This window comes from Hesperophylax consimilis, chromosome 16, assembly GCF_061612785.1.
Source record: "Hesperophylax consimilis isolate HC1 chromosome 16, BYU_Hcon_1.0, whole genome shotgun sequence".
Lineage (NCBI taxonomy): Eukaryota > Metazoa > Arthropoda > Insecta > Trichoptera > Limnephilidae > Hesperophylax > Hesperophylax consimilis.
In genome coordinates, this window is record NC_142851.1 from 22,954,863 (window position 1) to 22,969,991 (window position 15,129).

Consider the following 15,129-nt stretch of genomic DNA (forward strand, 5'->3'; position numbering starts at 1 on the left):
ATATTGGATCCAAAATTTTAGCAGTTTTTCTTCATAGGCAAAGAATAAAGGGGCGCACAGAGTTTTCAACCATGGTAGGCAGTAGAAAAAAACAGTAAATTAATTGATAAAAAAAAAACCCACCATATAGGTTGTAAGTATTCGAAATGAATGGCCAAGCCACTGCTGGCTTTAGCTGATGTTGATTGAGATTTCGTGCCAAAACAAATATGTACTATATTTTTTCAATCACACAATTACATGAAAGGAAGATAAAACAATTTAATTGTCATTTCGTTTATTAAGTTGTACTTATTAAAAGAGGTGCCGACAGGTGGCACTACTTGCTACATTTATGATTTGTACCGAAAGGCACGGCCTATTTCGAAACTAACACATAATCGACACTAACACAAACTAGTCTTGTATTGAATGCGCTTTACGCATACATATAATTTTTTGTGAGGAATACAGTCAACATATAAATATGACATATGCGTAATTTTTTATACTTAAGGCGGTTGGTAGGGCGCGCGCGGCGCTGCGATTCGTCGCGTCTTTTTGCAAGAATAGATTTTTTTTTTTTCTAATAATTTAACAAATTTTGACAATATTTATATTTTTATTTGATTACGGTAGGGTCGGCAGTGATTGTGTACCTATATGGAGCGCACGCCTCTATCTGCACATGTACTCAACCACGTATAAATATATATCCAATATAATTGATTATTTCAACTAACAATCTGCTACAATACATTTTAAATCCAAGAAATTAGTTGACCCTTAACGCTCTATTTCCGGTATGTACCTTTGTATCCCCGGAATATGGTTCTCATAATTGCCGTTTGCATGTTCTGCATTCATAATAATAGAAACGTTCCAGAAACTGAATAACTCTCTGAATAATATTCTCGTACTTAATTGTTACGTTCAAAGGCTGAACATTATCAGAATTTTCGTGGAATTTTGAAATTTCGTTTGCGTGAAAAAACAACGAGTAAACAATATTTATGTAGAAACAATGGAAAATTTGCCATATTGATTTGTTACTTTACAGGGTAACTTGTACCTAATCCATAACATAATATAGGGAATAGGTACTTCTTCAATGACGCTCATTATAAATAAGAATTCCCAGAAAATTTGTTATTATAAGTTGATAAGATATATCTTTTTGTTGTTGTGTATTGCTAAATTGTTGTAAGTGGCTCGTATAATATATTAAGATCTATCAATTCTATAAAAAATCTATTTATTCGCTCACATTATCAATTAGTTAATTAATTAGATAATTAATAACTGTCTTGGCTTATGTTTATATGAATAGGTACTAGCTGATTTGTATCCGGCGTGACTCGAGGTTGTGAATGATTTGGAGTAAAGTTTTGAGGTGGTGAATTTTGGGATGAACATCCACTTTATTTTCTTTGAAAATAATATTTATGTATTATATGTATAAACCTTCCGGAAGAAATTTACAAAGTGATTCTTATGTAAAAATCCTATCAAAATCCGTTGCGTAGTTTAAAATAACTAAGCGCACAAACAGACAGACAAGGAAAGCGACGTTATTTCATACTATTTAATGATATGAACATAAATAGTGAAAATGCAAAACTTCTATTCTAATTTTTGTTGTTTGTTTTTGGAGTGTTATGCCGTGTTGCGCTAACTCCTTCTTTAGCCGACGTTTCGGACAGCGTTGCAGTGTCCATCATCAGGGCAGATCCGGTAGATCCGAAGAAAACAAACAACAAAAATGCTTTTGGCCGTGACAATCTAAAAACTTACCTTCTATTCTAAGTCCGTTTTTGCAGGTATGCGATGTGTAATTACAATAACATAGCCTGTGTAGGTTAGGGTGATTTGAATTACCTCAAGGGCCTATAATTACGCGCAGAAATATTTGTTCGGTAGGTACTACTTATTTATCAAACAGTAAAAACTCTCTAAAAAAATGTTTGTATTATATTGATTTACCGGGCGCAACTATTTTGGACTCATAAGTATCGAAACCAATGACACCTCGCACATTTAGCAAATTGCTGGTTATAAATTTTAATATCATTTTTCTGTTCCTAATAACTACTAGTTTCGCCAAATATACGAAACACTCTCTATTCATATTCGTAATTATTCAAACCTTATGTAGGTAACTTCTACACATATTATTATTATTATTATGGAGTGGGTTTGTCACTTATTTGTACAAATTCAGTAATGCAAACACAAGGTTTGTTGTTTACGTAAAGTTACGGGTGTGTTTTAGTCAAATGTAAACACGTCACCGCAAACAAGTAGGTATATTGTATACGTAGCGCAATTGGACATTATGATGTTATGTAACTAATATTTACGTTTATTATCAGGTTGTTTCGAAACAATTATATATATATTTTTATAATAAACGATTTTAAACAGTGAAAAAATACTTTTACAAATACGTCAACCTGAAAATGTTTATGCCAGTCAATTAATGCCTTCTTGTGTAATTTATCGCACTGCAATATGTCATTCCGTTTTTGGCTTTTTGATTCCAGTGGAACTATTGCATTATTACTTATAATTTTGGGAAATGTATAAATCGTGGAGGAAATCGGAATGGGTAGTGGAAGAGAAAGATTAGGAAATATCTGATAATTTAAGATACTTAACTAAAGACATTTGAAGCTTCTTTCAGATTTTGAATACTGGTCTTTCAACAAAGCAAAATTTATAGAATTTTTAACCAAGAAACTAGATGAAACACTACTTAACGCTTTTTTGTCAACGCATGATTCCGATATGTCCAGAACTGATATTCATTATATATATATATATACTCGTATATAATGAATATCATAACTAGATGTAGGCTTTGAAATGAGAAGTAAAATGATTCACGACAAATTCCTTTCCGTACCCGAATTATCGTTACTGTTTTGTGAGGAATGGGTTCTTGCGTATATATCTTTGCAGCGAACGCATCTGGTAATTATTTCCATTATAATTATGTAAGCATTTTCTTTACTTATTTCATAAAATGCCTGATTTTTTTTTAACTCCCCTCGCACAACTTGCAAAATTAAAATAACTCAATTATTTTTATTTACTACCCCCGCGCAACAACTTTTTCTGATTAAATTACCAACTCGACAAATTTTATCTCGCCCCGTGGTGTCACCACCAAGGGATGGAAGACTAGTCTATTGGGTAGGTACCAAGTACCCACATTACTCCAACTGCGCTCAACTTCACTTTGAACATAAATCAAAACCAATTTCCTTGTAGAATAACAGGAGAAAAGCTTGATTACAGAACATTAAACTCCATCAGCTGACGGCGGGGCAGCTCGGCCTGATAGGATATTGTAGGGAGTTGGGAAAAACGGGAAATATTATTGAGGAGAAATGTTCATATTTTATTGCCTTATAAAAGGACTGCGAAACAGGTCATTCAAATGACGATACGAAAACAGAATAATGAGATAAAGAAATGTTTAATTTTCGAGAAATTTAGATTTCTTTTGTTTAGTAAAACTAAAATTTTACTAAAACCACTGACAAATCGGAAAACTGATTTAATTTTTTTCTTAGGTATATGAGTGTGACAAATAGTAACAAGACTGAAATGTATATTAGTTGAATTATTAAATTTTGATAAATATTAGGACATGATGACACTCGAAATGACGGCCATTTTGAAAGGGATGCGATATTTAGATAGGTCTGCGTGGACATAAACGCCAAGGGTCTAGGAGTGACGGACATATGATCCATCCCTTTTGGTGCGGTGCAAGATGATGGGTCGAAAGAGTCCGGCTGAAGAGGTAAAAATATCTCTCTCAACCGGTCTCTGACCTGACCTGACTCTGAGGTGACTTATGGCGGATATGGGGTGACCTAAAATGGCGTGACCTGTAGTTATACAAATAATGATTCCCGGGGCGGTGGATGGGAAGGTGGACTCCCGGAGCATTTCAGATTTATCGACTCTGATAGTGAAAAAAACAGTAACGTTCGGTTATTAAAAGTGTCTTATTATTTATAAAGCTTGTTCTTGTTTTAATATATTTTATACAAGAGTTGGCTTACCATCGTTTGTTGCGTCACACCCATTTTGGTCTTATTATATGTAACTTATTACAGGACGACATGCTTAACTTGTATAGTCGGTCAAAGCACCGCTAGATTTTTGTTAATAAAATAAAATATTTATGGATTGAAAATAAGTATCTTGTTTGATATTTCATAAATTTTTTTTTTGACAGCCTTCAACGGTAAGTAAGTGCCTACATCAATTTTCAAGCAGGTGTCGTAAGGTGTTTCCGTAAACCAAAAAGGATTTTAAATGGCACCAAAAAACTACTTTGTAAATTTTGTAAAATTTACTGCTGTTGAAAACTAGAAACACCCTGTTAAATTTCATCCACTCCGACAAAACCCCTTCCACCCCATTGTGGAGAAGAAAAACTAACTTGAATCCGTGATAGAAACTTTGAATTTATCTGGATGCAAACATAAAAAATGCATGATGTAGAGCAGTGCTCCGCAACCTTTGCTCACCGACGACGCACCAAAATTCTTCCTAGAATTTCGTGGCACACCAAAAGCTAAAATATATAGGTATTAAATTGATAGACAAATTTTTCAATAATCTTTGGTTTTTTATTTGAAAAGTATCCAAACATATAACTTTAACATTTTTATTTTTACGTAATCTTAATAATTGTTATAAAAAAATTAATGTGATATCTGCGCTTATTTCAATGAACACAAAAGTTTTATATTCGGCTCGATTTTTAACAGCGCAACCCGAAGTTCTTGGTCAAGACCTTTTAAGCATGACCGCTTATCATTTTTTATTAATACTAGCGTTGAAAAACTTTGCTCACATAAATATGTCGTTTAAAATGGAAGTAGTGTTATGATTGCCTTGTCGGAAATGTATATTTAATATAGTCTTCGTCGTATTTCTTTTCACTATCTTCTTTGTTTTTTTGTAACACTTGTGCTGGGTTCTTCATCACCAGACGGATATTTTCTCCATATTTAAAGGGATATAAAACTAAATATTTATCACACGAAGAAGAACGCTAACCACACACAATTAATAATAATTATCGTTAATGCTAGAAACCTGTTTTTTGTGTTGTAAAAGTAGTGACAGCTCTACACACGACAGTAATGACGGACGAGTGAACGTGATCATAACGTGTGCAAATGCAGTATAACGCATGCGCATGGGCATGAGTCTTCAGAGACGCTCATAAGGCAAATTTTTCTTTGTGTACGACTAATTTTGTGCGGCCATGGTGTGTACAAAACACATTGCAGTTTTCAAAAATTGGAACCAGGCGCTAGAGGAACATTGAAAAAATATTTATTTATAATAAATAGTCTATTCTACATTTTGAAAAATAGACAATATTATGAAAAATAGTTTGTCATTGTATATTAAATACATAACAAAATATTGTAAATTGTCAAATACATTAAATTTGACCGCGGCACACCTGTATCCGGCTCACGGCACACCAGTGTGCCACGGCACACCGGTTGCGGAGCACTGATGTAGAGGGTTATTCTGTTAATACAACGATTTTTTCGCATTTTTGTGTATTAAGCTAAAAACCTTAAGCTAAAAAAATACCATTGTTAAAGAGCTTGAGAGATTGGCTAACAATGCGACATCAATATAAGATTGTGTAAAGCCTATAATTATTATTGTTGAAAAATATGCCTTCAGGCACGGATTTCGAACCTACGTTAGATGCAAGCTCGTAGGGTGTTGGAAAATATTTTCTCCAGAAAAACAAAAAAAAAAAATCTTAAAAATAATTGAATATTTGAAAAATAATTCCATTGCTAAGTATGAATTCATTGTTTTACTGCATATTTCTAGGAGAGTGAGTTTTCAACGATTTTTCAAATATAAATAATATTTGAATGTAGCAATATGAAAATGTGATTTAAGATTTTCACGGCCAAAAGTATTTACGCAACACGGCATAACACCCCAAAAACAAATAACAAAAATATGAAAATGGTTTTATAAATATTCAAATGTAACAATATGAAAATGGTTTTAATAAAAACTTAATGGTGATTTTTAATTATAATTCAAATCGTTTCTACAAAGCTGCTTCTATTTTCTTCAATTTAAAAAATAAACCTCTTTCAAGAGTGTTTGTGTCTTATTCAAGTGGCATTTATCAAAAGAAACTATATGCGAAACAAAGCAGATTTGAAACATGCTCCTTTTAGTATATCATAATATGTATATATTAGGACATAAAATAATTCTATATGTAGGCACTTCCTAATAACATTAATAAGTTGAATAACTAGAATAATTAAGTCATTTCCCGAGGAGTGCAGTAGCGTGGTCACTAGATACGAACTTTTCAAAATCCATGTCACACTCACTTAGACAAATCTCATCCTTAATTTTGTGGATGACCAGGAGTCCATAAATTGGATGGAGAGTGCAGGAGACAGGAGTTGACTAGTTTGGTCAGAGTTTGAGGATTTGCTCCCAAACAAGCCAAAGGGCGGCCATTTGACAGAAGCAATTTGAATCCAATTGAAGAGATATTACACCATGACTGCTTTTGAGTGGAACTTCACCATTCCAAGATAGTTTACTGCAAAGGAATAAGGTTTGACCCGTAAATAAATAATAATTTTCTCCCGTATTACTCATTTATGAATGGCAATAATTATTACAGTTTGAAACCAGTTTTCCATATCAATAGTTTTTGAACATCGATAGAAAAAAAATTATAGGATTTGCATTACTTAATGGAATTCACTAAAATTATCTGAAAATATGTATATATAACATATTTAATGAAAAAATACAATAACTTTGAATTTAATACGTCCTTTTAATTGAGGTCTTTTTCATTCGAAAGCCAAATTTAGGTATGTGATTTACAATATGAATTACAAATTTAACGATTTTAAAGAATATAGAAAACCTAAGAATGAGTGATACACGGTGAACTCTAATTAGATTCATTGGGCTTAATCCGCAGTAAGAAGTTCATACGTTTCCGAATTTATATTTGGATATATGATATTAATTTATTCGAATGGCTCGATCGAAACCCGAAAACCCGGAAATCTCTATCGCTCGAGACTAACTTATTTATTAATTTTCGGGAAATCGACAGTTAACATTTAATCAGTTTGTACATAAGTATTATATAGTCAAAATAAAACAAATTATGGATTTCCTCCTTGTGACTTTACCTCTACTGAGACAGCATAATATGGAATAAGTAAATTAAATTTGTGAGAAAGGAATATGAATTAAAAAAATTGAACAAAAGAAAAGATTATTTAAAACGAAAACTTTACAAAACAATACATTTATATCCATGAAGAGAGGTTGTAGATATAAATCAAATCATAATATCGACATATAAAAATGTGCACCGAGACAGAAGCTCATTGTCAGACAAACAATGATAATTGGGGCATATCTTTGGGTGAGCTTGATGGATTTATTGCTGTTGTGTGGGCTCGCGGGGCTTATAATGCTAGCCACCTGAATATTGAGCAGGTTGACATTATGGGGTTCAAAGAAATTATGAAATATTTGTGATTGATCTCCTTTTATTATATAAAATTGTTCATTCAAGGTTAGACTGCCCTGACACTATAAACTTGCTATCTTTACACATACCTCCAAAATATACTAGACGGAATATTTCATTCTACAACAATAACTTCGCTACGAATTCTGTGTTAGAAAGAATCAAAGATATTAGAAGAACGAGATGTGCTATGAACAGTTCATACTGTACGGAATTGTTTTGCCCAGTGTCGCCGGTTTTGTTCACCAATACTACTGCACACCTTCGCTTACGCTAAGGTATCCGCACTAATACAGAGAACAGATTTCTGTGCGTACACGTCCCGATAGTATTCAAAGTACCCTAATTAGGTAGTACTCCGCCTACGGTCCGGCGGCCAACATAGCATATCTCGTTCTTCTAATATCTTTGGAAAGAATACATAGGTTGGGGAATGAACTAAGTGATGTCGCTGACATATTTAATTTAAACTTCAATACATTTAAAACCAAATTAGTCCACCACTTTTTAAATGTAAATAATGTATGAAAAATCATTTCGATTTTCTATTGTTTGTTTTATACTGTTGTCAAAAATGAAATTTGTAATTTTTATGTATTTAAAAGCCCAATAGGGCGTCAATAGATAAATAAATAATAGAGATATAAACAATAGAGACATACACATTATTCACAAACCATTAGAGAAATATTATTTTTTGAACCTCTTGTATTTGGTAAGTTCGCAACTGAAAATATGAACCTTGGATTGTCATTGTGATTATTGCATAGTCTGTTCAGGCAAGAATTTTGCTCAGAGTTCGTTTTGCTTTGATCAACCCTGAACAGGACACAAGAGCTTGTTGAACGCGCAGGTATATTGAATGGAATCTTGCTTAGCGACTCTGGGCATTGAATATCATTGTTAATTACTTTACACAGGAATAGTGCATCCTTATGATGCCTCCGAACACTCAGAGAATCAATTTTAAAGTATGAAGCTGCCTCTGCATAATTATTAAATCTTAAAAATGACTTGTAACAAGGATATTTTAGGAATTTGTTTTGAATTTCTTCGATTTTGTTTATGTGGATTTTGTAAAATGGAGACCAAACAACTGATGCAAACTCCAAATTACTTCGTAGATAGGCAAAGTAGAGTTGCTTAATGATATCGATTCTATTAAAAAGTTTTGTATTTCTTATGATGAAGCCTAACATTTTAGCAGCTTTATTTGTGATTTGATGTATATGAAGGTTATAGTGTGGTTTACTATCAAGGGTTATTCCAAGATCACGAATATCTGAGACTGTTGCAATGTTGTTGTTGTTTAAAGAATAATTAAATTTTTTAATTTTTTTGAAAAGATAATGTAATGACATTTTGAAACATCTAGATTTTGTTGGCAATAGGTGGATATATTGTTTAAATCATGTTGTTAATTGACACAATCGTTTAGACTTTTTATTGGCTTGTATAGCTTAGCATCATCAGGAAATAATTCTATTTCAGAGTATTTTACAACATTGATAAAATCATTAATACATAAAATGAAAAACAATGAATTAACGGCCACACACTGTTTTAAAATGACTCTTTCTATAATTATAATGATGACGGAAATATTTGCATTGACCAAGAAATATCTCGCCAACAAAAAAGAAGGATTTTTTAGTACAATTTACCACGGCTCACAGTTTTTCTACCAAACAGATTTTCTGGTTTTTAGTTAGGGTATAAACTAATGTACAATAGCTTATTTTTTTCATTCACAGAACGCTCCTCGCGGGTCATTGTAAAATGCAAGCCTAACTTTATCTCAGAAGATGATGACTGAAATGAAATTTGTCATCTGTACGGGGACAGTTGGAAAGTTTGCTCCCCACCCCCGCCGAGGTACTTCTGCAACTATTACAACATTCTTTCCGTTCCCCTCGAACATCCTCTAGTCCTTTTCAATCGCAGACTCCGGTCGTTACTGGATTATACTTGCTCTATAAAACTTTAAATTACGCGAAGATTGCGGGCTCCCTTACTTAAGTTAAATATAATCGCCTCTTCGAAAAGAATAAAAGTCTACTCCAACTACCCGGGAGTGGCTGTTATCTGAGTGTAATTTCGGTAATTTGTGAGCCTGATACTAAGAATATTACTCGATTTGTTTGCCTGTTAGCAGGGTACATAAGTTACGATATCAAAAATTCACCTTTTTAAAGTCGTTTTGTTTAATCACACTAAGAGTTTTCTACAATTATTATAGGCGTTTTTATTGCATACAACTATTCATACTGGAACAGAATATTTAGTTTAACTTCAATCACGGAAGACATGATATTTAAAATGGTTTTAAATAATTTTTTTATAATGTAGGTATGTAACAGTAATTAGAATCATGAAAAAATGCCTTAAGTGTTTGGTTCTTTTTCTGGGAAAACATCACTAAAGTACAGTGAATAATTTTCTGAGTTCACCTATTTAATTGTTTTATTTTTTATATTACGTAAAATTGAACTAACTAACTAACTAGCCATCACGCCATTTCCCCGCCGTTTCCCAGGGGTAGGCAGAGAGGACGGACCGCCAAACAACTCGGTCGTGGCATACACTTCTTGCCTCATTCACATTCATACATCGTCTCATAAATACTCTTCTATTGTTCTGACTCTTGACATGGCCCGACTCGAGTATCTGATTCACTTGATCGTGCCATGTCTTCTTCGGGCGTCCCCGACTTCTATCTTCGCTCATTCGCTCTACATGCCCAAACCATCTAAGCGTCCCTTTCTTAATCTTACTCATTACGCTTACATCAGCCTTGCACTCTTTGCGGATCTCCACATTCCTCACACGATCAAACACGGTTTTACAGACATACGCCTCAGGAATCTCATTTCAATAGCATTCAATCTGCTTTCATCCTTTCTTTGCCAGTTCCATGCCTCACTTCCATACATCAAGGTAGGTACATTGTGGAATGCTAACTTCGCTTCTTTGGACAATTTTTTGTTAGCGCCAAATGCGTTCAGTTCTCGACTAACGGAGTTACCTGCAAGGTAATGTAAAATTAAATGATGAAATACAGCGAATATGCCAGAGAATTTCATGCTACAGTCAAGTGAATCAAATAGTTGAGCGTTAGAATATCTGCAGAGTATCCGTGCTGAATGAGAATGAAGCAAGGAACGTGTGGCAAGATATGTGGCGGTCCATCCTCTCTGTCTACCTCTTCGGAGATACGGCGTATTTCTAAGTTAGATAGATATTTATATTATAATATAGGTACATATGATCATTGGTGAACATATTGATGTAAGAGGAGTGTAAGCACGTTATCCATAATAATAATTATGAGTGGGGTGCTTTCAGTTTAATTGGCTATTTTGTGTAGCGCCATTTTAGTTAAAAACCAGCTCAAAGGCACACACAATAGACATACTTAATGCAAATAATTGGTAACAATTATTTCATAAGAAGAGAAAAACCATCCTTCAAGGATAAGCGATAAATGAAAATAGAAATGGGTTAATCACTGCCGTAAGGTAAAAGTCACCCTAAAAGCGACAGAACCAATTGGTCTATTTTTATAGATCTAACATGTGGCAGCATAGTACAGATGAGCCTGAGATATAGAGAAAATGAATTGGTAGATTAGAGAGCACATAACGACGATAATAAAAGTTCGTTTACGTCAAAATTATTAACGTTGTGGTAGGTAATTCACATTGTATAATTATTTTCCAATACGAATAAATCTAATTTTACACTTCTAAGAAATTGACCATCTTTACGTATTAACTCAAGGTAATTGATTTTTTTAGAACATCTAACACTAAATTTCATTTTTCTTTAAATGTCCGAAGATGTAACAACTAGAAGTACTCAAGATTACGTATTAAAATTAGGCAGTGTAAAAACACATGGATTTTCACAACATCCTTAACATGTTAATTAAATAAATATTTCTTTATATTATTTATCGCTCTCAATATTCAAAGAAAGCAAACACATAAATTTTAATATATGACCAACATCTATTGCTAGTCTTTAAAAATCGCCTCAGAAAATAGAGATAATATTTTCTTTCAAACTCTTTCCCCATAATGATCTATCTAAAAATAATAAGAAGTGGAGAGGAATACTTCGCAAACTGGCAGTTATTTCCACTTCACTTGGGAAAACAAAACTGTTATCGGGGTCTTTCCTCAGCATCTAATGCGAGTTGGTTGTCTTCCCCTCCGCAGTTAAAGCGTCACGGTAAATGTCACCGCTGGAGCTTCTTTTAAGCTATTTGTGGCCGGAGAGGCTATTCAATAAAAGAATATTGTGCAGCAGATGTTATGATGCTGGATTTGCACATGCCGTGTTTTATTGTTTGGTAATGGTCGCTGTTTTCTTGATGGGGGAATGTGAAGAAAATGTGATAGAAAACTAAATAACCATTTAAAATGCGAGAACAAAATTGTGAAAAAGAGCAAAACGCAATATTTAACTACTTTTATTTGTACTTAAATGATATTTTGAATGATTTTATATTTTAATTTAAATCCCTTGGATCTTGACAAAGGTCACTAAATATTCCCGCTTGAAATTCATTTTCATGTAGATTCGCTGTTTTTTTACCGTATCTCAAAATAAAATACTTATTCTGAAAAGAAGCCGAAAGACACCTTTAATTTTTTAAATGACAATTTTTTTTACGCGAACATATCTTTAATTTGTTTTTTTTTCATGTTAACGAAATTTGAAAAAAACACATATTAAAATGGTTATTTTTTTTATCTTTTTTTTTGTTTCCTATAAAAAAATACGTAAACATTGACCGGGTGGACCGTTTGGCGGTTTTCTTTTTTATAAAATTATTTCAAATTTTACGAGAGCATCTATGGTAAATTTTTAAATGTTAAAAGAAAGCTTTGAATCTCCTTAAATTTTTCTTATGTGTCTGTCCATTATAGAAAAGGAGACAAAATGTGTTTTATGAGGACGTACGAGTATCATTTGGTAATAGATATTCTAGCGTTATGTGGCCCGTATGGAAATTACTGCCTAGGACACAAAACAATAATATTATTGACGCTGTCGCATCGTTAGACAACAGATTAATGAGAAGATTATAGACAAAAAGTACCTGGCTATTCAGATATGGTAAGATTATAAGACTAGAACCGCTTCTAACAAAGTTTCGAATCTGAATGCTTTTGGATACTGAGAATAGGTTTTTTAAGTCAATAGATCTTAGCTGGCAAATCGATAGTATGAATATAATTCACAAGATCCTCATTTCACCAACCCACAACTAAAACCAATTTATGACAGAGAAATATGCAATATTTATTCATTAAATTATTTTAAATCCTCCCTCTTTAAATAAAAACCATTAAAAAATAACCAACTTCAAAAGAAGTATTATTAATTATTCTTTTATATTTTCCTTCTAGATGATGCTGTACAGTTTAGTAATATTTTAACACAAAAAATTAACACCCTTACAAAAAAAAACTAATTATATTTTTTTAAATTCACACATAAAACGTACAATATGACCTTAGAACGGGGTATACCAGTAAGGTCACATTCTTTTTGACATTTTTAAAAAATAAAAATAAAACCAGACAGTGGCCGAGTTGACAAATTTGGTTGCCAAGTTCCCGCCCAGGCATCGTGGGTTCAGTTCCTCTGCTGGCTAAGTCCTACACCATTGCAAAATAAATATCTACTGCTTATAATTATGTTGATACGATTTTATAAAATTTTGTCATGTTATTTTTCTGTTATTCTTCTCTACAATAGCTTCTCTTGATTAGAATTTGTTTTTTTTTTCATACCTCATAACTTACCAATTTAATAAAAAATAATATACCTACCGTCAAAATCAACCCGACAAACTGGTTTCTGTCATTTTCCTACATGCAGAACCAACGTTAGAAAAAAATCCCCGAATATGTAGACATTTTTAGCACTAACCTTAAAAAATATCTAACAGAAGTATCGCGTACGATCATAATTTAAATCATGAGTATCTCCTATCCTTAACCTACATTCCCTTTTCTCTCCCCTTTAAATCCTTTAAAATAATAGCACTGGGCAACCTTAGCATAATAAACTCTTTTGACTTAACTTTACATATGTTGATCTTTGTAAGCTGTTTGTTTCTTATAAATAAATAAACTTCCATTAGAAGCTTAATAAGATAAAATTAAGCAAGGTAGATTTTTGAAGAAGATAGTTTTATCGACTCACTTGCTGGCACGATGTTAAACAGACAGGGGTATTTCTGGTGACCCGCCGCGGAGGTGGCCCAACAGGCTAAGGTCCCAAAGTCACCGGTCACCTGGGGGGTGTAGGACAACTCGTTAACTGTGCCCTTGGTGTTCGACCGGGACGCAGGGATCTGTGGAAGATGAGAAACTGGCTCAATGCGTAATGGATACTGTAGACGTAATTTTATTATTATAACAATCAATATTCAGGTAGCATTTGGCATTTTAAATGTTCATGGATAGATAAAATCTTGATAATTTCAGCAATAATGGCAAAAAAGAGGAATTTTTAATCTACATTATTAAAACGAATTGTTTGTTTACGTGGTTGTATTTCAAGATAGTGGAAAACTGCTATAAAATTGCTCATTTGGTTTTTGTTGTTTAAATTATAATTATGTAAAGGAAAATTATGAGAAAGCGGTTAAGTGCTTTTAATTTTTTTCTAAGGTTGTGAAATATAATTTATATAAATTAGTGTCATTGACTAATGGTGTAGGTAAAAGTAAGATAAAATAATGTTATATATAGTTTAAACATCTACTGTTAGGAACACAGTAATAAAATTTACACTTCTAAATACTTTAATTATAAATTTATATTGGAATCTTAGAGATGCACTCACTTACGTGAGAACAATCTAGCTACAAAAATTCAGTTTATTAAAAAAGGATATACGGTATTTACATATTGACAAGTAATACAAAGAGACACAAGGGACACAAATGTAAAAAATAATATTTAGCTCAATGTGCAATAATTTTGTAACGAACTATGTTTATGTTTTTTTACATAACACGTTTTTACGTCAAATCATTCAAATTGTAATTCACAGTTTTTACTTCGTAATAACTTACAGGTAACACGTCTCTCGTCCTATTGTACGTCCAGGAGAACTTAACTGGGCCGGCTTCAGGGGGTGAGTCTACTTCGCAACGAACCTCCACGGGGCTGAACCGGAGGGTGGCCAGCTCCTTAACTTCAGCTCCTGTCTTGCATATCGGCACATCTATGCATAAAATAATGAAGATGAAGGATATAAATCTAATGACATACATAACGCCACATTTAATTGTTATTTTTTTATTAGTTCCAGTATTTTCCTACGCTTGTCTTTAACTGACATATAACAATTGTTTTTGTCACATTAAACATGAAAAACCTACAAAGACAGGCAAGAGACACAATTTAAGCAATGGGTTGTGGAATAGACAAAAATGACACAAAGAGAAAAAAAGATACCAAAGAGAGACACAAATGATACTTAATATAATTAGCTCAACGTTTTTTTTTAAGTTAAACCATACTAGGTTTCCAACTGCTACC

General features: G+C 32.9%; 1 protein-coding gene across 1 annotated transcript in view; it reads right to left on the bottom strand.

The window, feature by feature from the left end:
- The window catches only part of LOC149416900 (protein turtle-like), a 359,283-nt gene that overhangs the window by 15,868 nt on the left and 328,286 nt on the right, over positions 1-15,129 (bottom strand). The window contains exons 11-12 of the mRNA XM_089641342.1: positions 14,661-14,812; positions 13,784-13,934 (exon numbers count right to left, since the gene is read on the bottom strand). Coding sequence (XP_089497468.1) covers positions 13,784-13,934; positions 14,661-14,812 — 303 coding nt within the window. The remainder of the gene's footprint in view (positions 1-13,783; positions 13,935-14,660; positions 14,813-15,129) is intronic.